We start from the raw sequence: 26,593 nt of genomic DNA on the forward strand, positions 1-26,593 counted from the left end.
ACACCAGGCTCTCTATAGAGATTATACATTGACTGTGAGGTCTCAATCAGAGGAGGGGGCGTGCCGGACTGCCGTGCAAGTGACTTTGTAGTCCAAGCAATGATAAGGCTCTTGCTGGTTATACATACTTGGAAATTAAACAACAAATCAGACTGTAACAAGACAGGCAGCTCTGAATTTTCTGTTAACCCTTACAGCATGTTGGCTTCACCTTACATAGCGAAAACCTGCTGACAGATTCCCTTTAAAGGGAACTTGTCCCATATGCGTTCTAACCTACAAGCAGGGTGATGTGTGGCCTAGTAACCCCTTCCTACCCATCCCTGTGTTGTAATATTGTGTAAAATAATTTTATAAAAATGGGACCTGAAAGGTTCCCTTTAACTAATAAAAGATGGGATAATTGTGTAATCATCTGCCATGGAATATTCCCAGGACTCAGTCGACTACAAGTTTCAGTATCTGACACGATGGTCTCCCATTATTAGGAGACTTGAGATGGGTTTTTTTCTTTCCTTTGGTGCAGTGAGGGTTAATGGTATTTTCTCTGCTAGCAGCTCCTGATTTACTCTCTTCATATGCAGCTGGTTTGTGACCACACCCATTCCCTTTAAATAGTCACATAATCCATCACATGATACCAGTAATAGAACATTCATTCTGACACTAGCCAGAGAGGAGAGAGGTTACACTGGTAGCCATGGAAGCCTTGCTGGTGGTGTTAGTCCTTTTGGTGGAAGCAGTGCTGGCTGCAGTCATTGTTTCGAACCGCAAAGTTGGCGTATATCCTTTTTGTTTATTTTCCGGTCTAACTTTCATTATGTTATATCCATGCAGTGGTGGGACTAGCACTCTCACTGGCTATCTCACAAGTCAGGGTGAGTAAAGGGCAAGCGAGGGTCTAGGCACGTGATTGGCGATGGGGTGAAATAACCTGTATAGGGATGTTAGGGAGCTTAAGGTATAGCCTCAGGTGAGTGCAGGAGGTGTCTCCACTCCTCTTCCCTAGCGTTCAGAGCCCACTGCTGTTATTGTGTCCTCTTGTGTTCTTTATTGTGCGCCGGACCTACGTTGGTTCACGTGCAGCTGTTATGCCGTGTGTTCGGACATCCCTTAGTTCGAGCGTGACAGTATCTTAGTTTCTCAGACCCTCATGAGCATGATTTCCACAATTTTCAGGTTTCAGCAATGATACGCTAGGTTAAAAGATTGATTACCCAACATCCTACTGTAACTTTACGTGACAATCAATGAACTCAAAGCAAAACAAGCAACTTAAAGAGTATCTGTCGTATCTGTCACCCCATATTCAATGGCATTTTTACTTCAGAACACAGCGCCTTGTACCCTTTATTTGGGCAGCGTGCCCAGGATCGAGAACTACTATAATGAGTTAGCAGCTCCCAGGTGACCCCTGTCAGAAGTCTCGCACTTTATACTAATGATGTTTGATCCCCAGCAGTTTCCATGCACATTTCAGGTAAATTAATGAAAAGCCAACCCAGGAGAATATGTCCTCTCCTATGCAAATAAGAATGGGAGTTTTCAATGCACTATGCAGAAAATTAAATGATTGCTCAAGCTCCCAAGGATCAATCCGCAAAGCATATGATGAACTGTGACCTAATACAATGTAGCTTAGCCATCATTAAAAAGAACATAAAAAGTGCTAAGGTTGGACGATCTGTCCACAGCGAGCATCGGAAAGCACTCCGTGACCGGCTCATATTGGCTTGTCATCATCTTTTGATGCTCGCTCCATCCTTCTCAGATTAATTGCAGTTTGTGTTAATGAATTGTGTCTGGACTCTGCTCAGACAGCAGCCCTCATTAAAAATCCCCAGAACATTTTTTGCATTACTGCCTCTTATCCAAGCACATGGCTACAAGGAAAGATTGTTAGAGTCAGGGGAGGGAGGGGGAAGCTGAGCCGTAAGAAGATTAGAAAATTAATATTTATAGCCTAGTCATTAAAGGGACATCAACAGCGAAGCTGAGGCTTTGTGTGCATACCCCATAATCAATTGGCACTGACAATCTTTTTTTATAGTTCAAGATACATGTTGTAACCATGGCAGTATTATTGTTTGAAAAATTTGGAACATTTTTTCTTTGAACTCTGCTTTGTGCCTCTCCTAGTTTGTTACACCTGGATTAAGTGTTCCAATTCTCCTTGTCATAAGGATGTGTCCCCACAGAGTATGGTATTGTCAGCATTCATTGGACAGGGGCACACCCTACTGAGAAGTGGAAAAGTAAAGCCCAATGTAGCGCTGGTGTACCTGCACCCCTTGCTCCCCTCCCCGCTGGGACGTGTATTTACTCACGTGCATTTCAGCCTATCGCTGAGAGGCACTGGATACTTAAGGCACTCTCCCACTAGGGGAGGTGCCTGATCAACGTGTTCAGTTAGTTACTGGTTTTGTTCCCAAGCCAGCTAGTTATCGGGTCCCCTTGTCATGTTGGTACCTGGTTCCTGTCCGTCCTGTCCTGTTGGTACCATGTCCCTGTACATCATGCCCTGTCAGTACCTTGTACTTGTCTGTCCTGACCTGTTGGTACTTGGTACCTGGTGCCAGTCAACCCGGGCCGTGCCATTTGTCTCAGCTACACCAGTGGGTCCTGTCCTTGATACTGACTCTGCGTGTCCGTCCTGTCTGCCTCAGCTATTTTAGAGATCCCTGTCTACACTAGAGACTCAGCCTTTCAGCACCTCTGTCCATCTCTGTCCTTGGTGTCAGCTGCCACAGTCCTGGTCACTGTCCTGGGAGTGGCACCTGTCATCTGCCTCGTGGTGGGCGCTTAGTCAAGCGATTCCTACTAAAAGGTAAATGGGTCCACTTCAGCTCGCCACTTTACCATCTCTGGTGGTGAGTATTTAACCCAGTTGTCAATTTGTTCATATATCACCAGGAAGACTATCAACAAACTAGTACAATTCAGCTCCAGATAGGTAGGGTTTGTCCAATTTTCAGGTAGTTTTTCTGTGGAGGAACCACTAGGACTAAGCAAATTAGAATTGCTTGAAGGATGAAGTTAATCTTTTGATGGTAGATGCAGAGTGTATCACTGGCTGGTACTTGATGCCCAGTGTTAGACCTCATCAGTTTCATGTACATGTTGTATCCCAATAATCATGAAAAAAAGAAAAACATAAGTCCACTTCTCGTATTCAATTTGTGGATCAAACTCAAATGAACGGGTTTACGAAAAAAAAAACAAAAAACAATAGCACTTGGTTGGCATGCTGGTGTCGCCCCAGTACTGTCAGTACTGTCCACTTTAAATGTTTAAATGGGTGGAAGCTTTGAACATTTGTTTTTTTCGTTCAAGAAGAACAAGCGCTACTGATGCCGAAAGATGATGTGGCGCCCCTGAGGCTTCAGTCTCCACAGGGTACTACACCTCACCAGAGTTGCAGTATTCATCTCGTATATGGAGGAGGTCATCGCCAGTAAAACCACCACAATCCACCAAAATACACAGTCAGATGCCCTCTCACTGGGACTGGGCTAGGGTAGGGACATTGGAGGGTGGCCATCACTAATGTAGTGGACCCTCTGCTCACTAGTTCAGGAACCCAGGGGGGACGAGCTAGACACCGGACACCGGGGAGCTAGGCGACACACACACACTTACAAGGAGTCTAGTCCAGGACAGACGCAGGAGAACACGGTCGCTGAGGGGAGAGCTGAGCACCCTCAGGACCGGCCCCAACCTCAGGGTGCGGAGCCCTAGGCTGGTGGGCAGTGCAAGTCCCGCCAGCAGAATTCACCGGGCAGAGGATTCTAAGTCTTCTGACTCACACAAAGTGCCCAGGGCACAGCAGCATATAGAGCCAGGAGTCGTGACCATAGGGCGGCTCCAACTACGGACTTGCGCTGTCTGCTATACCCGGGACTTGGGTCCCAGCATAGCTTCAAGCCGCAGGGACTCTCAACACAGCGCAGGGAAGAAGGGCTCACTGAAAGAAACACCGGTTCTAACCTCCGAACTATCCGGGATCGGCTGGAGCCCATGAAAGTGGAGTCCGGCAGTCCAAAGGCGGTGACATCTCAGTGAGTAAAGAACTTAAACTGCAGCTGCTGTGTCGTCTGATCCTTCCCGCACCCTGCGCTCCTTCATTAGAGTGTACTACTACTACTCCCGACATCCTCCCTGGGGCCTAAGCTCTGCCTGTGGAGAGCTGTACCATCTGAGCTGCGTTATCATCCACCCTGGAGAAGGCCTCCCGCGGTGGCGGCTAATACCTGGCCGTGTACCACAGGTGGCCTCACGAATAACCACCACTCCCATCATCTTCCCCATCATCCCCTTCATCTTTGGTTGATACCGTGGGATCACTGAGCCGGGTCTGGCCACTGTGACATCCCCAAACTGGCCCGGTGACAGGTAACCCTCCCCCCAAAGACCCCATGGGCGCATCACTTACATAGGCCAAAAATGGATTCAAATTGGATACAGCGTGTGAAGATGTAATTTACCCTCTCACTGTATATGCTGTACAGATTCCTATTTCAAGCTGGGTTCTTTGTCTTATTTGAACTACGTCTGTGTACATTTCTATTGTTGTAGGTAATCACCCCCTAAAATGCAAGGTTATATCCTCTTGAGGCACTTCCATCCCTGGGAGTAGGGGGAGGTGGGCCTAGAGTCCAACTAGTGTAAACTCTGCTTACCTGGGAGATTCAGGCAGAGTGAGCTGAAACTTGAAGGGAGCAGGAGCTCCAGCCTGTGTGGCTGTGGACACGGACGGAGCTAGGCCTGTGTGGCGGCCCGTGGGATTGTGTGGAACTGTTTGGACTACTGTAAGGACGATTGCTTTGTAATCCGGTCCGAGGATTGTCGGGAAGGGCCCCCGAATCTGTTTTACGTGGACTTATCGTGTGCTGTTCCAGTGTTCTTGTGAATAAACCTGTTGGATCGTTCCTCGGCCTGTTGTCTCTCCTTGCTCTGCTGTACACCCCGTCACAAACTGGGGTGGCAGCGGTGGGATCAGAGCAGAAGGAATGGAGGACAATGGCTCAACATCAGGAACCAGCACTGCAGAGTACAAGACCTGGACTTTGGGGAGCCTGCAATCAAAGGCCCGTGAAGTAGGAGTTCGTTTCAAAGGACTCTCCAAGGAGCAGCTGATTGAGGCGCTAGAAGGAGTCTGCTCGCAAAATGACGTGGAGGAAGGATCCTCACAGCAAAGGGAGGAAAGACGGGAGCTGGAGGTGAATACCCAAAAAAGTCAATGGGTTGTGTGGTACAAGGAAAAGATGGCACTGCTTGGAGATGAGGCCACCATAGAAGATAAGAGGGAGGCCATGCGTGGAGCTGAAGAGAAGGAGCGCAGGATGGAGGAGATGGCATTGCTGGATAAGCAGCTCGCTGTGGAAGCCGCGAGAGGTTCCAGACAGACTGTAACCCCAGCACCCATCATGAGGGAACTTCCCAGGGTGTCCCGCAAAGACTTTAAGCCATTTAATGAGGCTGCAGGCGACATTAAGGGCTTCTTCCAGGACTTTGAGCATCAGTGTCGATTAATGGAAGTCCCGGACAGGGAGCGTGTCCGGCATCTGGTTGGGCTCCTAGAGGGGGGAGCTGCTGAAGCCTATAGAGCTATGGACCCTCGGTGGAACTGTGAGTATGCGGATATTAAACAGACTATTGTAGAACATTATGCTGTGACCCCAGACACTTACAGGACTCAGTTCCGTGCTTTAGCCTGTGATGGGGAAGTGTCTTTTAAGATATATGCTCATAGACTCAAACAAATATGTAATCGCTGGCTGGAGGCAGAGGAGGCCTTATCTTGGGAGACCTTCCTGCAGGTCATCCTAAAAGAACAATTCTTTGCCCAGTGCCCCGCTGAGATCCGGGAATGGGTGCGTGAGAGAAAACCAGCGACAGTGGAGGAAGCTGCTGCTCTCGCTGATGAGGCTCTCACCATCAAGCCTCAGTGGAGGGTTCTGTTGGAGGATGGAGAGACGCCTAACAGCTCCACAACACCGGATGCCCCCAGTTATTCTGTCCCCATTGTTCCCCGTTCCTCTAAGCCACCACATGTTGATACCCGTGTTAATGTGCCTCCAGTTGCTTCTACTGCACTTTCTGGAATACGCCGGGGAGAGGAAGTAACAGAGCGCAGGTGTTATGTTTGTAGGCATCCCGGGCATTTGCAGGCCTCATGCCCAGCCAGGCCATGGAGGAATCATCCTCAAACCCCTACAGCACCTTCAGGTGGGAGCCGGCCTCCAAGTTCCCCTACCCCTTACCCAAGAGGACGCCTTGGATGGAGGGAGACCCAGCTCAGATGCTATCAATGTGGACAGCCAGGGCATCGGCAAGTCTCCTGCCCAGTTGTTCAAATGTGGACTGATCCTGCGCCCAATAGGATTGTTAATTATTTACAGCCCAGCGCCATGGAGGAAGATGTGGCACCGCTATGTGAGGACTGGCCTAGTGACTCAGCCCCCCATGTTGCACCACCAGGAGTTTACGGGGTGCGACCTGCAGTTATGACGACTTCTGCTCATCGAGGTAAGCACTTGCAGGAGGTTGTGCTGGATGGACAGAGACTTGTTGGATTTTGTGACTCGGGTGCTTTCCTCACACTGGCTGATCCCCGAGTGGTTCGGCCTGAGGCAATCCATAGAGGACCTGGGATTGTCATTGAACTGGCTGGTGGACAATGGAGGACTATTCCCACAGCCACTGTGGATCTGAACTTTGGTTTTGGGGTCCGGCGATGTGTGGTTGGGGTGATGGGTGGTCTGCCTGCAGCTGTTCTCCTGGGCAATGATGTGGGAGAGCTACGATGCCAATTCGTGGCTGCATGAAGCCACATGTAAGTAACGCTCTGCCTGTGTGTACTTAACCAGTGACCTGTAGAGGTCCCTAGTACGTACACAAGTTGGGAGGGGGAGGGATTGTGAAGATGTAATTTACCCTCTCACTGTATATGCTGTACAGATTCCTATTTCAAGCTGGGTTCTTTGTCTTATTTGAACTACGTCTGTGTACATTTCTATTGTTGTAGGTAATCACCCCCTAAAATGCAAGGTTATATCCTCTTGAGGCACTTCCATCCCTGGGAGTAGGGGGAGGTGGGCCTAGAGTCCAACTAGTGTAAACTCTGCTTACCTGGGAGATTCAGGCAGAGTGAGCTGAAACTTGAAGGGAGCAGGAGCTCCAGCCTGTGTGGCTGTGGACACGGACGGAGCTAGGCCTGTGTGGCGGCCCGTGGGATTGTGTGGAACTGTTTGGACTACTGTAAGGACGATTGCTTTGTAATCCGGTCCGAGGATTGTCGGGAAGGGCCCCCGAATCTGTTTTACGTGGACTTATCGTGTGCTGTTCCAGTGTTCTTGTGAATAAACCTGTTGGATCGTTCCTCGGCCTGTTGTCTCTCCTTGCTCTGCTGTACACCCCGTCACACAGCGCACTCATGAAAAATTGTCCATTTTTCTCGTACTTCTCCCCCCACAAAAAAAAATAAAAAATCTGAAGAATGACTTACATGTTGCCTCTATTTTTCTGTTATCCTGCCTAAAATTGCCTGAAACACAGTTACTATTTTCCTTGACTGACACTGTTAAAGAGGTGTTCCCATCAGAAAAAGTGATGGCACATTGTTAGAACGAGCCATCATGCAGGGCTGCTAGGGGACTGTGTTCCCTTTGTCATTTTTCTCCTTTACAGACTTTTCCTAAAAAAGAACGTACAAGTATACTCCCCACTTTGAGCACTGCAGTTATATTCATTATAGCTGCAATAATTAACCAGTTTAAGTTTTAGATTCAAGATACTATAGGATCCAGAATATGGACAAGTTCTTTGTGCTGATATCCTTATGAAGGCCAGCTCAATGCCAACCGAGGCAGAAATGTTTTAGTTTAGCAAAGAGAATTTTCTAAATTATTAATTTTTATAAAGCGCTCTTCTAAAACTGGTTTGTTCAGTTCAGAGACTGAATAAAACATGGCATTTTAACTGGATTTTAGTCACTATGTCAATAGTGGGCCTTAGCTATATCCAACCTGTGTGATCACACAGTACACCAGCCACCAGACTGTAGTAAGGGGGCAACAGCAAGTCAGGTGCAAGTTGCTCCCTCTTCGGCTGTACACTGCTCGCGGCTGACCCACTGCTGCTGCTCATCTTTGCCACTTATAGTCGCATCAGCTCTCGTTTAGTGTCCTCATATTGATGCAGACTGATTGCTACTGTCAGGACACAGGCAGGGGATTAGGCACTGTAACGGAAGCTTGTTACCATCTTCTTCCGCTGCCACTATCCCACAGCAGTTGGGAAGGGAGACAGCGTAGTGGCCTTTTTTTCATGTAAAAAGCCCAGTAGGTAGCAAGACAATGGAAAATGGGCATAGTGCCCATTTGCCATCTATTGCTCATTTAGTGCCCTTCGGTTTAGTGCTTCCTTTATGTCCAATATTCATGGTGTCCTTCTATTTAGCGCCCCGTATTGCCCAATTTTCATTCATTGCCACATTATTAGTCTTCTGTGACAAAAGAGTTGGATGGTGTTCACTGGTAAAATACAAGAGGGAAGATATGCATCAATGAGATTGTTAGCCTCAGTGATATGAATCCGGATGTATCCACCAGTATGCTAGGTACCGAAAGGGTTGAATGGCTTTTAACATGGTCGGGTTTTGGGAACAGCTAAAGAGATGGGTGGGACACTTGGGGTTCTGTGTATGGAGGCAGCAGATCTCGAGAGCTGTACTCTTGGTGTAAAGAGTGGAACCCTGAAGCTTAGCTATAACTTGCAGTTATATGGAACGTGTTTCTGCTCTTTTACATTCTTTGTGCCAAAAAGGCTTTTGTTGCTTGTTTTACTTTGTTATGTTGGTTTCTGAAGTTCAATAAACCAGTTGAAAAGTTAAACGAGAAGCGTTCCTGTGACTACCTTGAATGGCCGCTGAATTAGTTGATCTACCACTAGTACTAACCAGGCAGTGAATCGCAAATGGGCTCTAAGGGGGCACAGATGCTAATGGGCCTAAGTGAAACTAAGGATATATGGAAAAATGCTATTTTTGCAGTTTGACTGCAATAGGTTCAGTATCTATATGCTATCAATTTGCCATATTATGTTAATTCCCATTGACATGAATTTGAGAGGTATGCCCATTCACGACTATCTCACTATTAATTCTCTGCCCAGATGCAGGGTAGACACCTTATTCTATAGCACAGGGTCTGGGGAATACCTGTGCCCAACACAGATGTGGTGTCACGGGATGTGGGGGGGGTAACAGGGGACCAGGACATCACAAAAAGGAAGAACCTGGGGCACTGCTCTTAAATACTGCTGCACTGATCCCATACAAACGGTGTCTAGTTTGCTCTAGTAACCAGGTAAATTTCCATGCCGCTCCGAGGTGCTCATTTAAAGAAGAGATATATCCAAGTAAATGTATGTAAGAAGAGATGAAGGCACTCACCGGTTCTTGCTGTGCAGGAATTTCTTTATTTACAAGTGGAGGTTACATACTTGGGCTAGCGGGGAGGGGGAGAACCACCCAACACGTCAACAGGGGACCGGGGCTTCTAGACTGGCCCTCAGACTAGGAGGCCCTAGCTATCCCTACTCACAGAGATATGTCTAATGGTGATGATGTCTGGGCCGCCTTCCTTTTCATGGTCCTGGCCAGCTCTGAACTGATACCCCCTCCTCACCACCCTAGGAGAGGGCCAGGACAGGAGTACTTGAACCCTTAGATATGGACCAAAGCTCTATTACGCAGCATGCTCACACAGAGTTATCAGACAACAAGTGATGAGTAAAAAAAATAAAGAGCAGGGAGGAAATAAGCAGACGACAGGAGAAATTCCACAAGACACCAAGCAACACGCAGTAAATCACCAGTTCCTGGAGAACAACAGTACACGGATTGGTTTAGCAAAAGCTATGGTCTGCATGAGAAGACAGATTCCTCCATCTTAAAAAGGCGGGGAGTAACTGTGATAGGTCTCCTGCAACATGTGATCCAAAAGGTAACCAGCAGGCTAGCAGCAGTTAATGACTGCTAGCCCAGACATTAATAAGCACACAGCTGGTCAATGCCCGAGCCTGCCTGTTCAACTCAGAAGCACCAGAGAAAGCGTAGTGTGGGGTGTTGTAGTCTGAACAGCGTCTAATGCCACTATGACATTTGTCGAGTTTAGAGCCAAACACTGAGTGACGTGGGTCCCAGAGGAAAACTACCAACATTTTCCAACAAAAAGGAGACCGGATTTCACACTATAATCATGCTTACTTTTTTAATTTGTTTTTCCAAAAAGCCAATTTTCGATAGATTATATTAAAAGCAAAAATAAAAAACTGCAGAAAAAGTAAGTCAAATGTTGCATGAATGCTTGTAAAAAAAACCCAAAACACATTAATTTAATGGTGTTTTTACAACCACCAAAAAATAAATAGGAAAAAAAGTGGGTGAAGGAAACCAGAATTAATTTTCCTAGCTGCCTGCTCAACATGTGCTTTGGTGAAACTGAACAAAAACACATTGGGGTGGGGGCAGCAAATGGTAATTATGCCGAGGGCACCAAGCAGCCTAATGCCAGGACAGAATATGGCCTTACACCATGTATAAGAACGCCACGTTACCTGGCTGTCAGCCCATGTTTCCTTGTTTGCCCAATCCTTGTGGGTCCGGATATACCACCACTGGATTTCCAGTGAGTACGGGATGTCACCACTGCCACGGAAAGAACATGCCATCTCCACATCTTCTCCAGGGTGTGCACTAACATCTTGAGGGATTTCCGTGAATAAAGCTGAAATATGAAAAAAAGCCAGCTATAAAGATAATATGGATCACAGTATAACTGCATAATGTTAATAAAAGACTAAAGACAGAAGCTAAAATGCCAATAGAGGAGGACAACAAGCTTTACCTAATAAGCACATATTTGTATATACTGTATACAAGTAGAGTATCTCTTCTACGTACGACAGTTCAAGAGACATCCAGTTTACGAAGATTATTATCCAAAGAGGTACAGTCAATTCCCTAATTACAGCCTATTCTTAGCCAAGGCTGATGATTGTGTGTAATAAGGGAACTGATATGGATTGTACGGGTAGTGGCTGATTTAGGACCTAATGCTAGAAATCTTCCTTTTGGAATAGAGATTGCTGTGTACAACCTTATATGAGAAATTGGTGAAGTGATAATTCACCTCCATTAGAATCTGTGCTAAGAGGGGCCAGACTGGCTTGCAAAGTCTCCTTAAGGAGAATAGTGTTCCCCCATGGTCCCCCCACATAGCTTCTCATGAGCCAGACCAGACACCCCATACTTTGCACTGACGAGGGGTATGCACCCCAAAACACCGTGTCTGCAAATTGGGATTCTGATCTGGCATAAAATCCTAAGTCATATGCAAATGATTGTTAAAAATCCACTTCTGACTTTTAGGATCGCTACTTCCAATGGGTGGCGCTGCGCTAGAGTTTATCTCCTTTCCTGGAGAGACAATTTGCTAAGGCTAGTTTCACACTTGCGTTAGGTTGAATCCGCTGGGTCCGTTGCTGCATCGTTTTGACGCATCCGTTATTTTTGTGGTGTCAACGGATGCAACGGGTCCGTTATTTCACAGGAATCCGTTAGCTGATTCCTGTGAAATAACGGACCGTTGCATCCGTTTGGCGTCCGTCTAACGGAATCAGTCGGCTCTGTTTTATTTCTTTTTTCATTTTTTTTCATTCTGGGTATGCTCAGTATAAATTAGCGGAATCCAGCAGCGGATTCCGTTGTTAAGCACTTAGCAACGGAATCCGCTACCATAGGGAACCATTCTAAATTTTAACGGAACCAACGGAATCCGTTGGTTGGCGTCATTTTGACACAAGCATTTAACGTTACATTCTGCGTTGCTTCCAGCAGAAGCAACGGAGCATCGGCCAACGGAAGAAACGCAGGTACTTTTGTCACAATCCGTCATCAATGCAAGTCTATGGGAAACAACGGAATCCCTTAACGGATTCCGCTGTTTCCCAAAACAGCGGATTGCGCCAAAAAAAAACAATGCAAGTCTGAAAGTACCCTAAGAGGGGTTAACCTTGTTCAGGATCACATCTCATAATGGGGTCACTCAAAGGCCATAACATCCACAAGAGCAAACCTGTACGGTATATACTCTGTCCAATAACTCACATCTTATCTCTGCTGGTGACAAAAGTTCATAATTAGGCAAAAACTGTCTGGATGGAGTTGGGAGAGCACCGTTTCCTTTGCCCATTACAGGAAACAAGCCTATTAAAAGTTTTCCATGCAAGGCATTCTTCTCAGCTGCATATTGTAGTAGCTTCCCTGCTACAATATATTATATACAGTGTATCCACCCATATCCTGTCCACCGCCATTAACTTGAGAACGGCGGCAGCCATAGGCATAGAAGTGGTGTCTAGGTATAGTATGCAATGAAACCACCTATAGCTCCACCTGGTGGAAAACAACGGAGTTAGCATTTTTATCTCGAAAACGGAACGAGATAGAGAAAAAAAGTGAATTAAAAAATTGTAGGGCATCATCAATTCAATACAAATCGACACCTTGCATACAGAAATGCTATGATATGAAATCTATGACCCCCCCCAAAAAAACATTGAATGCTGGTCACGCATATGGCGCTCATTTAACTTTGATGCTGAAAGTGGCCACTGTCAGCTGCAATGCACATCTGGACTCTGGACAGCATACTGTATCTTGCTGCACGTTGTGCAATATGGTAGGTGACACGTTTGCATAAGCATCTGTGATACGTCGTCGTAGGTCCTGTAATGTTGGTGGAGGGATCGCATACACCTGCTGTTTGATGTGACCTCACAGAAAGAAGTCCAATGGGGTCAGGTCAGGTGAGCGTGGAGGCCACTCCACGCAGCCATCATACCCAATGACTTGTAGGAAGGTCTCCATGAGGTATCGCTTCACGTCCGCAGCCTAGTGAGTTTTACACGTTCTAATCATAGCATTCCTGTATGCAAGGTGTCGATTCGTATTGAATTGATGATGCCCTACAACTTTGTTATTCACTTTTTTCTCTATCTCATTCCGTTTTCGAGATAAAAATGCTAACTCCGTTGTTTTCCACCAGGTGGCGTTTTAGGTAGTTTCATTGCATAGCGCATGGCTACTTTACTATACCTAGACACCACTTCTATGCTATAGTTGCCGCCGTTCTCAAGTTAATGGCGGTGGACAGGATATGGGTGGGCACACTGTATACTCATGGATATAAAGACCGAGACCATGCAGGTCTAGCATGCATGCCTCCGCCCGCCAATGAGAATGTCGTCTTAAGCTGAATGTGTGTTCTCGGATGCATATGCAATTGAGGTGTATTGCGGTGCAGGAGTCCACCAGTTTCCTGCGCCGCAATAGCTACAGTGACTGCCAGGGTATCAGAGGCCGGCAGCTGATGTCAGTATGTCGTGGGTGTCATAAGACTAATACACTGGCGGTTCCCTTGCACAAGCTCTGGCTTAAGAAGAGGGCGCTGCACGATAAGAAGAATCGTTTATTTTTTGTTTTTAAAAGTGTTTCAAGAGGGCACAAGGACTTGAGCCATTATTATAACGAGGGCTCAGAATAAGCAACATTATGTAAGGGTAGGGCCAGGTTGGGGGCATTATTACATAAAGGGTCATTATTACAGGTACGGACTGAGAATTTGGGATACTATTACATAAAGGGCCAAGGATGGGGGGAAAGTACTACAGGATGGGGTGACAATATTACAGGATGGAGCCAATATGGAGGACATTATTACATGAAGGGCCCAGAATGGAGGGCATTATTAAAGATTGGGGCTATGACTAGGAACAATATTACAGTTGTGGGCCAGGATGGGAGACATTACTAAAGAAAGGGACCAGGATAGGGGACATTATTAAAGAGGCCAGGGTAGGAGACATTGTTACAGGTTGGCAACAATTATTGCAGGATGGCGGACATTACTACATGGGCTGATAGATCTGACCAACATGTTCGTGGCACCGGGGCACTCTAGTTACGCCACGTTTTATACTTTACTGTATGTTATACATAAGATGACTTAACATAGGTGATATAATGTTGCATGTGGCCAAAATATTACAATAAGATATTGACAGTGTAGAAATTAGATGTCTATTCAGTCCCATGAAAATTGGGGCGTGCCTCGAAAGATTGATCACAACTGGATACAACACAACAGTTAGAATTTCCAGCCTTATCATATTGTTTGCTCCAGGGATGAAAGGTTCAGAGGTGGCTGACAGCTTCTTAGATCTCCCTGCAACGTCCATGTTTATTATTGGAGCTGCGGCTGAACATACAGAAGTCTAATTTGGAGAGCCATGAAAGAGAATTCACTCTCGGACCCATTAAACCCACCGGTTGTATATGAAATTGTAGGCATCTGCTAATTTAAATTGATCATAGACTGACCAACAACACACTGGATCATTTCTATTAATGTAACATAAAATGTTATGACTGCCGCCGGCTATAGGAAGGGTACACAACAAGCTTCACTATAAACTTTAATGGCCACTTTTTATCTTTAGTAAGTCGCTTCTGGCTGGTATAGCATTTGTGTCCATATTGTATAAGTATTTCTGCTGCAATAAGCCTATCATTACTGTTGTACTAATTTTACATTTGCTGCGGCACCTCGCCCTGCTCTACCGCATCATGGTAAGCACAGTTTCCCCATGCATGAATAGATGGCGTGCTAATAGGAATTCGTTTCACTATAACCATGCATTAATGTCAGCTTTGCCCAGAAAATATTGATTTCAGCATTATATAGATGATGCTGTTTCTTCACAAAGGTCATCCATAAAGCATATGAGTGTTAATCCCCCAATTTCCCCTACACACCTGTTCCCACCTTTCTGCCACAGCATCCTTCTTTCACCTTCCTCCCATTTTCTCTCTCCCCTCTGTTATTCCCCCCTGTCTCTGGCTCCTTAGCTGTAGTATTTAGTTTCCCTTCAAGGGCCGCAGCGCACCATCTGTCAACAGAACCGTAAAAAGCTGATACATGCAGAGGGGGAACAGCCTGCAGCATGGGGAGAAGGGGGAGAGCGATAGATGGAGAGAGCGATACGCAGAGAGAAGGAGTGATGGAGACGAAAGTATAAACTGTCTGCAGAGCAGTAAAGCAACAGATCAAACATCACACCCTGCAATATCCCAAGTACAGGGGATGTGACAACGGCAGATTAATGGCTTGCAGCACATAGGGAAAAGGTTAAGGTAAAGAATAGGGGGGACAGAAAGTGGTTGTAATGGAAAGAAGACAAAACACTCTAGTCTTGCAATTCTGAGGTCCAAGGTTCAAGTCCAATCCAGGCAATTTGTTAGGATGCAGCTACGCTCGTTTCCCAATATTCGGCCTAACTGAACAGGCTGCCATTCTCCAGACAAGTGTGCAAAATGTTCCTTCATCAGCTGTAATTAATTTTAAGCTTTCTTCTGAATTATTGTTCTCGGCAGTACATCGTCCTGAGTTTGCAAAACTACGTGTTGCTGAAAACAATGACGTTCTTGCACAGAGTAATCGTACGTTGCCCATGGAAGAGCAGACAGACTGTCTATCGCAGGGGTCGGGAACCTATGGCTCGCGAGCCAGGTGTGGCTCTTTTGATGGCCGCATCTGGCTTGCAGACAAATCTTCCAGTTTGTAAAATGCACTTTTTTTCCCCCAAAACTGGGAGGAAAATGGGGGTGCTTCTGCATATGTCTTACCTAGGCAGTAGTGGTGGCGTAGGGTCGGCGACACTGTGTGCTCGAAGGGGTGTCGCGGCAGCGGGCAACATTTATCCGTGGGCTGCTTTGAATTTCCCACAGTTAATGAGATTGACTTCAAGAAAAAGGCAGTGAAGGCGGCGCGTGCGCAGATATGGCTCTGCAGCCATTTCCTGGAAGTCCATTGTGTCGATCTGCATATGCACTGCAGCCATTTTCTTTAAGTTGATCTCATCAACTGCAGGAGATTCAAAGCAGCATGCCGGCAGACCAAAAGCCGCAGCGACACCCGACGAGCCCGCAGCAATATCGCCGACCCTCCGCACACTGACCATCCTGAGTCGCAACACACCCTTCCCCGTGCCCGCAGCATCACCTACCCTGCCTCCTGGGACCTTCTGAGCCGATCCACTACCGCCGCTCCCCCAGGAGAGTATGGCTCTCACAGAATTACATTTTAAAATGTGTGGCGTTCATGGCTCTTTCAACCAAAAAGGTTAGTAACAATCGGCAAACATGTAGATGATTAACGGCCATTTAACAGCCACAGGTCAGTCAGTATATTCAACCCCAAGTTATCTTTCGGATTTCCCCTTAAGATCACGTGCACACGTTGAGTATGTGGAGTTTTTTATACCTCAGTATTTGTAAGCCAAAACCAGGAGTGGGTGATAAATACAGAAGTGGTGCCCGTGTTGTACTTTTGTTCTGATTGTTCCACTCCATTTTTTCTTTTACAAATACTGAATTTGTGAATGTGGCCTCAGGCCATGTGCACACTTTGAGTATTTGGTGAGTTTTTTACCTCAGTATTTGTAAGACAAATCCAGGAGTGAGTGAAAATTACAGAAGTGGTGACTGTGTTTCTATTCTACTTTTCCTCTGATTGTTCCACTCCTGGTTTTCTCTTTCAAATAGTGAGGTAAATAACTCCCCAAATACTCAACACATGGCTTATAGCTCCAAAGACATTCTGAAAACTACATTTGCTTCCATTTTAATCAACCCTTTTGTGTGATAACAAACATGTGAGGATGGAGAAATGGACGAACGATGGACACAATGTGAACTTCAAAATAACTATACAAAGTGTAACGTGTACTCTAATGGCACATTTAGACTGGGTGCTCTCTGTCCATTTATGAGTACTAATTGACTATCATCAAGTCGTACGGTGCTCATTTATTTCAAGTCACTTGTTGGCTATTTACTGGCCTGTTTACACTAATTGAGAAGAAATGATGGCCACAGAACAAAAGTTAATACAATCATCCTTTCCCCATGTATCAGCCACATTCACCTGTTTACAATGGGCGAACTGCTGCCGATAACAATGATTGTCAAGGCAGTGTAAGATGGCTGCCAGACACGTCGTGGATGAGAGATATGTATCACAGAGGTGGTTGTCCTCTGTGATGTAAGCCTGGAGGCTAACTCCAGCACATATTATTATTATTTTATTATTATTATTATTATTTATTTATAGAGCACCATTGATTCCATGGTGCTGTACATGAGTAGGGGGTTACATACTGAACACATATACAAGTTCCAATAGACAGACTAGTACAGAGGGAAGAGGGCAGCTCCGCACGGTGGTCCGGCGGCAGCTCCGCACGGTGGTCGGGCGGCAGCTCCGCACGGTGGTGAAGCAGTGAGGTCATTCAAGGTTATAGGCATTTCTGAACAGATGAGTCTTTAGGTTCCGTTTGAAGTTTGCAAGTGTAGTAGATAATCTGACGTGTTGAGGCAGCGAGTTCCAGAAGACTGGGGATGTTCGGGAGAAGTCTTGGAGGCGGTTGCATGAGGAGCGAATGAGAGAGGAGGAGAGAAGGAGATCTTGGGAGGACCGGAGATTACGTTTTGGAGTGTAGCGAGAGATTAGTTCAGAGATATATGGAGGAGACAATTTGTGGATGGCTTTGTAAGTCAGTATTAGTAGTTTGAATTGGATACGATGGAAGATAGATTGGGAGCCAGTGAAGGGACCTGCAGAGAGGAGAAGCAGGGTGGTTGTGTGGCGAGAGGTGGATCATTCAGGCAGCAGAATTAAGGATGGACTGGAGAGGGGTGAGCGTGTTAGCAGGGAGACCACAGAGGAGGATGTTGCAGTAGTCGAGGCGGGAGATTATGAGAGCATGCACTAGCATTTTTGTAGATTGAGAATTGAGGAAGGGACGGATTCTGGAAATATTTTTGAGTTGAAGACGACAGGAGGTGGTGAGGGATTGAATGTGTGGTATGAAGGACAAGGCAGAGTCCAAGGTCACTCCAAGGCACCAAACTTTGAGTGCTGGGGAGAGCGTGATGTTATTTATTGTAATAGATAGATCAGGTAGAGGGTGTAGGTGAGATGGAGGAAAGATGATCAGTTCAGTTTTGGCCACATTGAGCTTTAGGAAGCGAGAGGAGAAGAAGGAAGATATAGCAGATAGGCACTCTGGGATTCTGGACAGCAGAGATGTGACATCTGGACCAGTGAGGTAGATCTGAGTTTCATGGGCATATAGGTGGTACTGAAAGCCGTGGGACTTTATGAGTTGTCCCAGGCCAAGTGTATAGATAGGAAAAAATAATGGTCCCAGGACAGAGCCTTGAGGGACACCAACAGAAAGAGGACGGGATGAAGAGGTTGTGTGGGAGTGGGAGACACTAAAAGTGCGGTTGGAGAGGTATGAAGAGATCCAAGAGAGGGCGAGGTCTCTGACACCAAGGGAAGAGAGGATCTGTAGTAGGAGGGAGTGGTCAACAGTGTCAAAGGCTGAGGACAGGTCTAGAAGTAGGAGTATAGAGAAGTGGTTGATAGCTTTGGCAGTAAGTAAGTCATTTGTGATTTTAGTCAGGGCAGTTTCAGTGGAATGATGTGGACGGAAGCCGGACTGTAGGTTGTCAAAGTGAGATACATATAGTATTAGAGTGTTAATAGGGCAGGGTTTTACGAGCAGTGAGAGAGATGGGTGGGACTGGCTGCTCACATACCCCGGGGCGTGGTATGGTGAACATTAGAAGGTCCAGGTAAATTCATTAGTGGTCTGTGTCTGGAGGTAAGAAGTCCCCCTGTGTGAAGTCGTCATCCTTGGATTTGTATGCTGGTTTAATACTGAAGTGCCATTGTTAGGACTGTGAATCCTGTTTCTCTGCCAAGAAAGGCCATTTATTTTCCTTGTTTCTGGCTCACCTTATGCAGTTTTAATAAAGCAGCCTGGAAGTTTTGTTTAAAGTCACCTGCCGTGCCTACCTCAAGTGCCGCTGAGTGAGCCGTATCCCTACAACAGCTTAAAAATCATACCCAATGAATAATTGTTTTGCCTGTTCGACGGTGACACAAGCTTGTTTATTCAGGCCAATAATTGTGAACGAGCATTCCTATGCATGCTCATTCCCCAATGATCATCCTGGCTAAATGTTCCTATAGGCAGCATTCAGTGCGAGCTTACCTTTGCAAGCTTGTACCTAAACCGATACATATTTAGGGCCCAACAGTTGGAATAGTAGTGAGGTACTTTATCCTTCCCTGCCCTAAAGGGGTCAGCTTTGGACAATCCTTATTTGTTAGATGGCTCCTTTGATGATAAACATGTCGCGGGCGGGGAGGAGGGTGTCAGCACACCGCGCTCACCCCTTCTGCTCGGGTCCGGCAGCTGCTCCTGGTGGCTCGAGCTGTGGGCCGGATCCCGGGGTTTCTCGAGCGACACTCCTCGCCCGTGAGTGAAAGGGGGTGTTTGTTGGGTGAAGGGATTGTTATAGTTCGTGACGCCACCCACGGTTGTGGTGATTGCACCACCGCTGCTCAGTATGGGGGTCCCGGGGATGGTGATGCGGAGCAGCCAGGTGTTGTGTTGCCCCTCCGTGGGTAGGGGTTGGTGATCCCGGGGCCCGGTGATGAGATGTGAAGTGTAGGGCCTGGAGGGCGCAGGGACGCGGGGGCAGCGCTGTGCCTTGCGGCACTATGGTACTCACTCAGCCTGACACACGGACACAGTTTGTACGGTAAACCAACGGCTGGTAGGACGGTCCCACAGATGGCTACACCTGCACTCCCGGTAGGTGACGGTGATGTCTCTCTTCCTTGCACCTGTGTTGACTGATGGTAGCGGTGGATTCCCTCCGGTTACCCGCTCCCCGACTGCAATCTGGGCCGGAGGAGCTCTACACTTTGCCCGCAGGCGCTGGCCCTGAGAAACTGGTGCCGTGGCGGTGGCGGTGTCTCTCCAATACGGGTTGGGCTGTTGCCTTCAATCGGGACTTGGTTGTTGGGGGATCTGCGTCCCCGTCACTGACGGATTTGGCAAATCTGGCGACTCCTAGCCTTGCCGGGGTCCGAGAGGCCCCTGCCCTGGTGCTGACTGTCCTTCGGAACACTGCTCCAGACCACCGGGCACACAGCCAACGGGGTCCTTCCAGGAACTTCCAAACGGTCCCCCTCCAGACAGTCACCGCCGTTGCTGACCTTGCTGTTCTGGCCCTCACAAAGCTGGACCCTTCAGGCTGTCTTTCTCCTCTGTCACTTTACTTGCTTTTTCTCCTTTTCTACTTTCACTTTCTTAACTCCTCCACTTTAGCTCCTCACTCCTACTCCTCCCTGAGCTGACTCCTCACTCAAGCTCTCCCTGAGCTCTTCTCACTTGCCCTGCCTGGGCTATCTGCCTGGTTACTTCCTGCCTCCAGAGCTGTGAGCTCCTTGGTGGGCGGAGCCAACCGCCTGGCTCACCCCCTGGTGTGCATCATCAGACTCCTGGAGAAAGGCAACAAGGATTTGTGGTTAGCTGTGATGTGCCTACCTGGAGTGTGGGGTGTGGTGGTGTTGTGACCTGTGTCCCCTGGCTTGCCCAGGGCGACACATTCCCCCTTAGCAAAATGCAGACCGTCCGCGGGCTGCCGTCCTACACCGGTTTTATTTTTCTGTAAAAAGGGGATAACAGGGTTAAGCAAAACATAAATAACATTTTTAATAACTCTTCCCAAGACGGGAGGCACATTTACTTAAACGTTGCAACGGTATACGGTCACGGTTTCCGCTCTCTCCCACCCAAGCAACCTGGCCCTGATGCTGCCCCTAAAACCCAGGCAGCACCCCTTGACCCACAGTCCAGCACAAGTCACCCGAGCGGTATCTGTCCTTCCCCTCCAGAGGGTGGCCACCGGTTCCTTTGGTGGCTGGGCCCTAGCCTGCTCTGCTCAGGGCCCTCCCTCCAACCTGCCTCTCCGGAGGCGGCATTGCGGAAACAGTAACGGTACCCAACATATTTACAAGCCACTTAACGTTTGTGGTGCCCTGCAAGTTCACGGGCTTGTCCATGGATAGTTCCCATGCAAAACTTTAAACGGTCCCCACGGGGACAACGGTGCCGGCTCCTGCCGGTTGCAAATCAACACACAAATCAGGTGAAGTACTCGGTATCATTTCACTTATCATTCTTTCAACAAACTTTTCAAAACTTTTTCAAACAAACTGCAACACTCTTACATTTGCGGACCCCTTTCATTCATAGAACGGTCTCCCTGTACCTAAGTGGGGGTCTACCTAGGTTGGAACGGGTGGACCTTCGGGGCCCGATGTCAGTGGTGCTAGACAGTGGGGTAGAGGGAACAATCGGTTCCTCCTCCCTGCTATAGTGTGGAGCAGGCGGAGGTGCAGGGGGGCTGGGTACAGGTTCATCCCTGGGCACCGGCACTGGTTCTGGCTCACGGTCGACCGCTTCCACTACTTCTTCATCCACGGGTTGTGGGAACAGTATCACTGGAAGAATCACCGCGCCGTCCTGTGTAGGCCAGTCTGCTGGGAAGTCACCCATTACAGTGTGGATTACCTCTGCTGCCTTCTCCACTGGTGGAGGAACCGGTACTTCAGCCTCTGCCTTCAGCGCTGGGGGGCATTTTTTTAGATGGTCCCGGGAAACTGTGGCTAGGGTGTCCCCTTGGTCACGACTGATCTGGTAAGTCTTCCCGTCTCCCCATTCTGTGGGTTGTATGACATAAGGGACTTGCTCCCACTGATCATCCAGCTTGTGGGTTTTCCTCTTCCGTTTCAGCACCACATCCCCTGGCTGGAAAGGACCTGCGGGCGCCTTCTGGTTGAACCGGTGCTCCTGCTGCTCTCGACTTCGACTGAGGTTTTTCTCCACATACTCCTGGATTTGCCGGTACTGTGCCCTCCTCCGACTTTCCCACTCTGCCATTGAGGGGAGTGCTTCCGGGGCTTCCAACCCCATCTCCAGATCCACCTGCAGGCGGCCAGGCCGAGCCCTCATCAGATACGCTGGGGTGCACTTCGTCGAGCTGGACGGGATATTATTATACATGTCGACCAAGTCAGGTAGCTTTTCCGGCCACATGTTCCGTTCTTCCAGCGGTAGCGTCTTGAGGAGCCCCAGGACCAAGTGATTCATTTTCTCGCACATGCCGTTGGTTTGGGCGTGGTACGGAGTGGTCCGGATCTGCTTGCAGCCGTACAACTGGTAGAATTCGTGAAACACCTCTGCTTCGAAAGCCGGGCCTTGGTCAGTCAGCACCTTCTCGGGGTACCCATGGGGTCGGCAGAAATAAGCCTGGAACGCTCGAGCAGCGGTTCGACCAGTTAGGTCCTTAACGGGGACTACCACCATAAATCATGAGTAGTGGTCTACCATGGTCAATGCGTAGGTGTACCCACTTCGGCTAGGGGTGAGCTTGAGATGGTCCAGGGCGACCAGCTCCAGCGGCTGATGGGTGACTATGGGATGTAACGGTGCCCTCTGGCTAGTCTCGTCCTTTCTCCTCAGTGTACAAGGACCACACTCTCGACACCAGGCTTCCACCGATTCACGCATCCCACTCCAATAGAACCGCTCCCTCAACAGCATCTCCAGCTTCTTCCACCCGAAGTGGCCAGCACCATCATGGTATGCCCGCAGGACAGTAGCGACCTCAGCTTGAGGAACGATCAACTGGCATATCTTCTCATGGGTCTTCGGGTTGATCAGCTCACGGTACAGCCTCCCTTGGTGTAGGTAAAGCCGTTTTCGTTCTTTCCACAAGCGTTGAGCTTCGGCTGGAGCGGCAGGGTCTATTCCCATAGCACCTTGTTCCACCAGAGTCTTGACAAGGCGGACAGCCGGCGCTTGGTCCTGGACGTCCTGCCACTCTTGACTGGGCCGCGGGTCCAGATCCACCCTTTGCTGACAGACTTGTACCCTCTCAGTAGGCAGCTGGTGAAACGCAGGCAACTCGATCTCCTCGAGGTCGTCATCCTCGCACCCCTCTTCTGACAAATGGGGCATCCGGGAGAGTGCATCAGCATTTATGTTGACACGACCAGCTCGGTACTTTATGGTGAAATCATAGTTGGCTAGCCGGGCTACCCACCGCTGCTCCAGCGCGCCCAACTTGGCCGTGTTCAGGTGAGTCAGCGGGTTGTTGTCCGTAAACGCTGTGAACTTGGCTGCCGCCAAGTAGTGGCGGAACCGCTCCGTGATAGCCCACACCAACGCCAATAGCTCAAGCTTGAAGGAGCTATAGTTCTCAGGGTTCCTTTCGGTCGGCCGGAGTTTTCGGCTAGCGTAGGCAATCACCTTCTCCTTTCCATCCTGGACCTGGGATAGGACCGCTCCTAGCCCCACATTACTGGCGTCCGTGTGGAGGATGAACGGGCTCCCATAGTCAGGGTACGCCAGGACCTCTTCTCCGGTCAAGGCCGCCTTCAACTGGCAAAAGGACTCCTCATGCTTGTCCTCCCACGACAGTGGGGCCCCAACGGGTCTACCACCTTTGGTCTGTCCCACGAGGAGATCTTGCATGGGGGCAGCCATCTTCGTGTATCCCTTTATAAAGCGCCGATAGTACCCCACCAGACCCAGGAACTGCCTTACTTCCCTCACTGTAGTTGGTCTCGGCCAGCTCTGGATGGCAGTAATCTTCTCAGGGTCGGGGGCGACACCATCCGCACTCACCACATGCCCTAGACACTGCACTCTGGGTTTCAGCAGGTGGCATTTTGAGGGCTTCAACTTCATCCCGTACTGGGCAAGGGACGCGAACACCTCGGCCAGGTGCTCCAGATGGGCTTCATACGTCTGGGAATAAACAATCACATCATCCAAATACAGCAGGACGGTCTCGAAGTTTAAATGTCCCAGACAGCACTCCATCAACCGTTGGAAGGTCCCAGGGGCATTGCACAGCCCAAACGGCATGCTATTGAATTCGCAGAGTCCCATCGGGGTGGTGAAGGCGGTCTTCTCCCGGTCTTCTGGGGCCACGGCCACTTGCCAGTATCCGCTGGGGAGGTCAAGGGTCGAGAAGTAGTTTGCGGTTCTCAGTGCAGCCAAAGACTCTTCAATACGAGGTAAGGGATAGGCATCTTTATGGGTTATCTGGTTGATCTTCCGGTAGTCCACACACATCCGCATGGTACCATCCTTCTTCTTGACCAGTACCAACGGAGCGGCCCAGGGACTACAGCTGTCCCGAATAACCCCTGCCTCCTTCATATTCCTCAACATATCTTTGGCACACTGGTAATGTGCAGGGGGAATAGGTCTATACCTCTCTTTGATAGGGGGATGTTCACCTGTGGGAATGTGGTGTTGAACCCCCTTGATCCGCCCAAAGTCTAGGGGGTGCTTACTGAAAACCTGTTCGTACTCCTGCACCACCCAGTGTACCCCGGCCCTGTGATGTATAGGGGTATCATCAGTGCCTACATGTAGCTGTTGGTGCCACTCCTTTGTGTCCCCCTGGGGTGGGGAAGTGCTGGGGGTAGGTGGGAGTGTGGATGGACTGGCTTCCTGGATAGTGTGAGGGTCCAGGGTGAGCAGCTTGGCAATGGTGGCATACTGGGGGAGCCTGACTTCTTCCTCCCCACAGTTCAACACTCTCACGGGCACTCTCCCTTTCTTCACATCTACCACCCCTCGGGCGGCCACTACAGTGGGCCAGTGCTCGGAGGGCATGGGCTCCATCATCGCAGGGTAGTCACGCCCCTGAGGCCCTACTGCTGCCCTACACCAGATCATCATCTCACTCCTAGGGGGCACAGTCAATGGAGCAACATCCATCACTCTCACTCCACCAATCTCCCCTCCTGTTGAGCTTACATGCTGGCGGTACATCAGGGCGCGGATCTCACGCTGCACAGCCCTCTGCCGGCTCCCCGCCGCGGTGGCGGCTAGCTGTTGCAATAGGTTCAACACATCAGCCATGCAGTGTTCCATCACATTGGTTCCCAGCACTATTTTCGGGTTATGATCACTGGGTTCATTCATGATCACAATCATACCCTGGTGTTGCAGTTCAGCTTGCCCCACTGTCATAGCCACTTGTTTATACCCCACCTGGGTCAATGGAAGTCCATTAGCGGCAATCAAATTTATACTATCGTCTGGAGGCGCCAGCTCGTCTGTGGCCCAATACTGCCGATACAACGTGTACGGAATGGTAGTTACCTGTGATCCAGTGTCCAAGAGAGCCATCACTGGTATGCCGTCCACAGCCACGGGGATGATAGGGCGGGCCCCGACATATCGGTCTCGCCAGTCCGGGGGGCCACGGTGTTCTACTCCTGAGGATTGGCCCGGGGCCCCAGGGGTTGCTCGTTTAACGGGCACTGTCGGTAATAATGGCCCGGCTTACGGCACTTGTAGCAGATTGGAGGTCTGCTCCGCGGGTTGTTAGCGCTTCTCCGCTGCATCCAGGGAACATCTTCGGGACTGTCAGCAAGCTGTATCTGCGCTGGAGGCTGAGATCTGGTCAGAGGTTGTAGCGCAGCAAGGATCTTGGCAAGGTCTCCGTCCAGGCGACGGACCTGGGCTGCCAGTTCTTCCACGGTGCTGCTCGGGGCTGCAGGTATTAAGGAGGTTGGTTTGGCTGGGGCCGCCACAACGGGAGCTGTCTCTACGGGCCACGGGACGGGTTCCAGGACTTCAGCAGCTGGGGGCTGTAGTGCCTTGATAGCCCGCTCCTTTAACACAGCAAAGTCCACATCAGGGTGTTCCAGGGCCCACAGCCGGAGTTGTTTACGATCCTCAGGGGACCTCATCCCCTGCGCAAATTGCTCCACTAACATCTTGTTGCTATCCGCCTCATTAATAGAGTTCACCCGCTTCAGCGTGCGGAGGGCGGTCTGCAGACGTAGAGCATAGTCCCGAATGCTATCTCCAGCTCGTTGCCGGCACTGGTAAAACTGCATCCTCAGCTCAGCTTCAGTCCGGGTCTCGAAGGCAGTCTGTAGCTTCTCGAAGATGGTGGCTACAGAGAGCCGGTCCCCCTCGGCCCAGGTCTCCGCCTCCTGCTCCGCCGCACCGGTTAGCTGGCCTAGCACTATCGCTGCACGTTGCTTATCAGTCAGGGGATACAGCTCTAGCAACGGGTTAAGCTTTTTCCGGAAGGCCTGTAGGGCATCCGGTTTCCCGTCATACCGCGGTAGCCAGGCAGCTCCGGGCGCATAGGGCAAGGAGAATGGCATGACCTGAGCAAACGCGGGGGCCGCGGCACCTCCCGCCGGTACGACCGGGACCTGGGCAGGCCCATTCCCATCCGCGGATGCCGCTGCGGCTGCGACCACCGCTCCTCCAGCGGCTCCGTCGGGCGCAGACATCTTGTTTCCGTCCCCCTTAGCTCTTTCCGGCCCCTCCTCTCTCGGGGCGAGGTTTTGGCCTTCGCGCCTCTACTGCTCGAGAAGACGCTCGAGCGGGAACTTTTCGCGCCAAAGATGGCGGCTTCTGAAATTTTTCTGCCGGATGCCTCCGGCGGTAACAAGGCGCACCTCTACCTGACGGCAGAGCGGTAAGATCCTGTTCGTGACGCCAAGTTGTCGCGGGCGGGGAGGAGGGTGTCAGCACACCGCGCTCACCCCTTCTGCTCGGG

At 49.3% G+C, this 26,593-nt stretch overlaps 1 protein-coding gene across 1 annotated transcript in view; it reads right to left on the bottom strand.

Moving 5' to 3' along the window:
- The window catches only part of VSTM2L (V-set and transmembrane domain containing 2 like), a 139,373-nt gene that overhangs the window by 26,893 nt on the left and 85,887 nt on the right, over positions 1 to 26,593 (bottom strand). Inside the window, exon 2 of the mRNA XM_075349811.1 lies at positions 10,621 to 10,790. Within this exon, the coding sequence (XP_075205926.1) occupies positions 10,621 to 10,790 (170 nt within the window). The remainder of the gene's footprint in view (positions 1 to 10,620; positions 10,791 to 26,593) is intronic.

Source organism: Anomaloglossus baeobatrachus, chromosome 5 (genome assembly GCF_048569485.1).
Source record: "Anomaloglossus baeobatrachus isolate aAnoBae1 chromosome 5, aAnoBae1.hap1, whole genome shotgun sequence".
NCBI classification, from domain to species: domain Eukaryota; kingdom Metazoa; phylum Chordata; class Amphibia; order Anura; family Aromobatidae; genus Anomaloglossus; species Anomaloglossus baeobatrachus.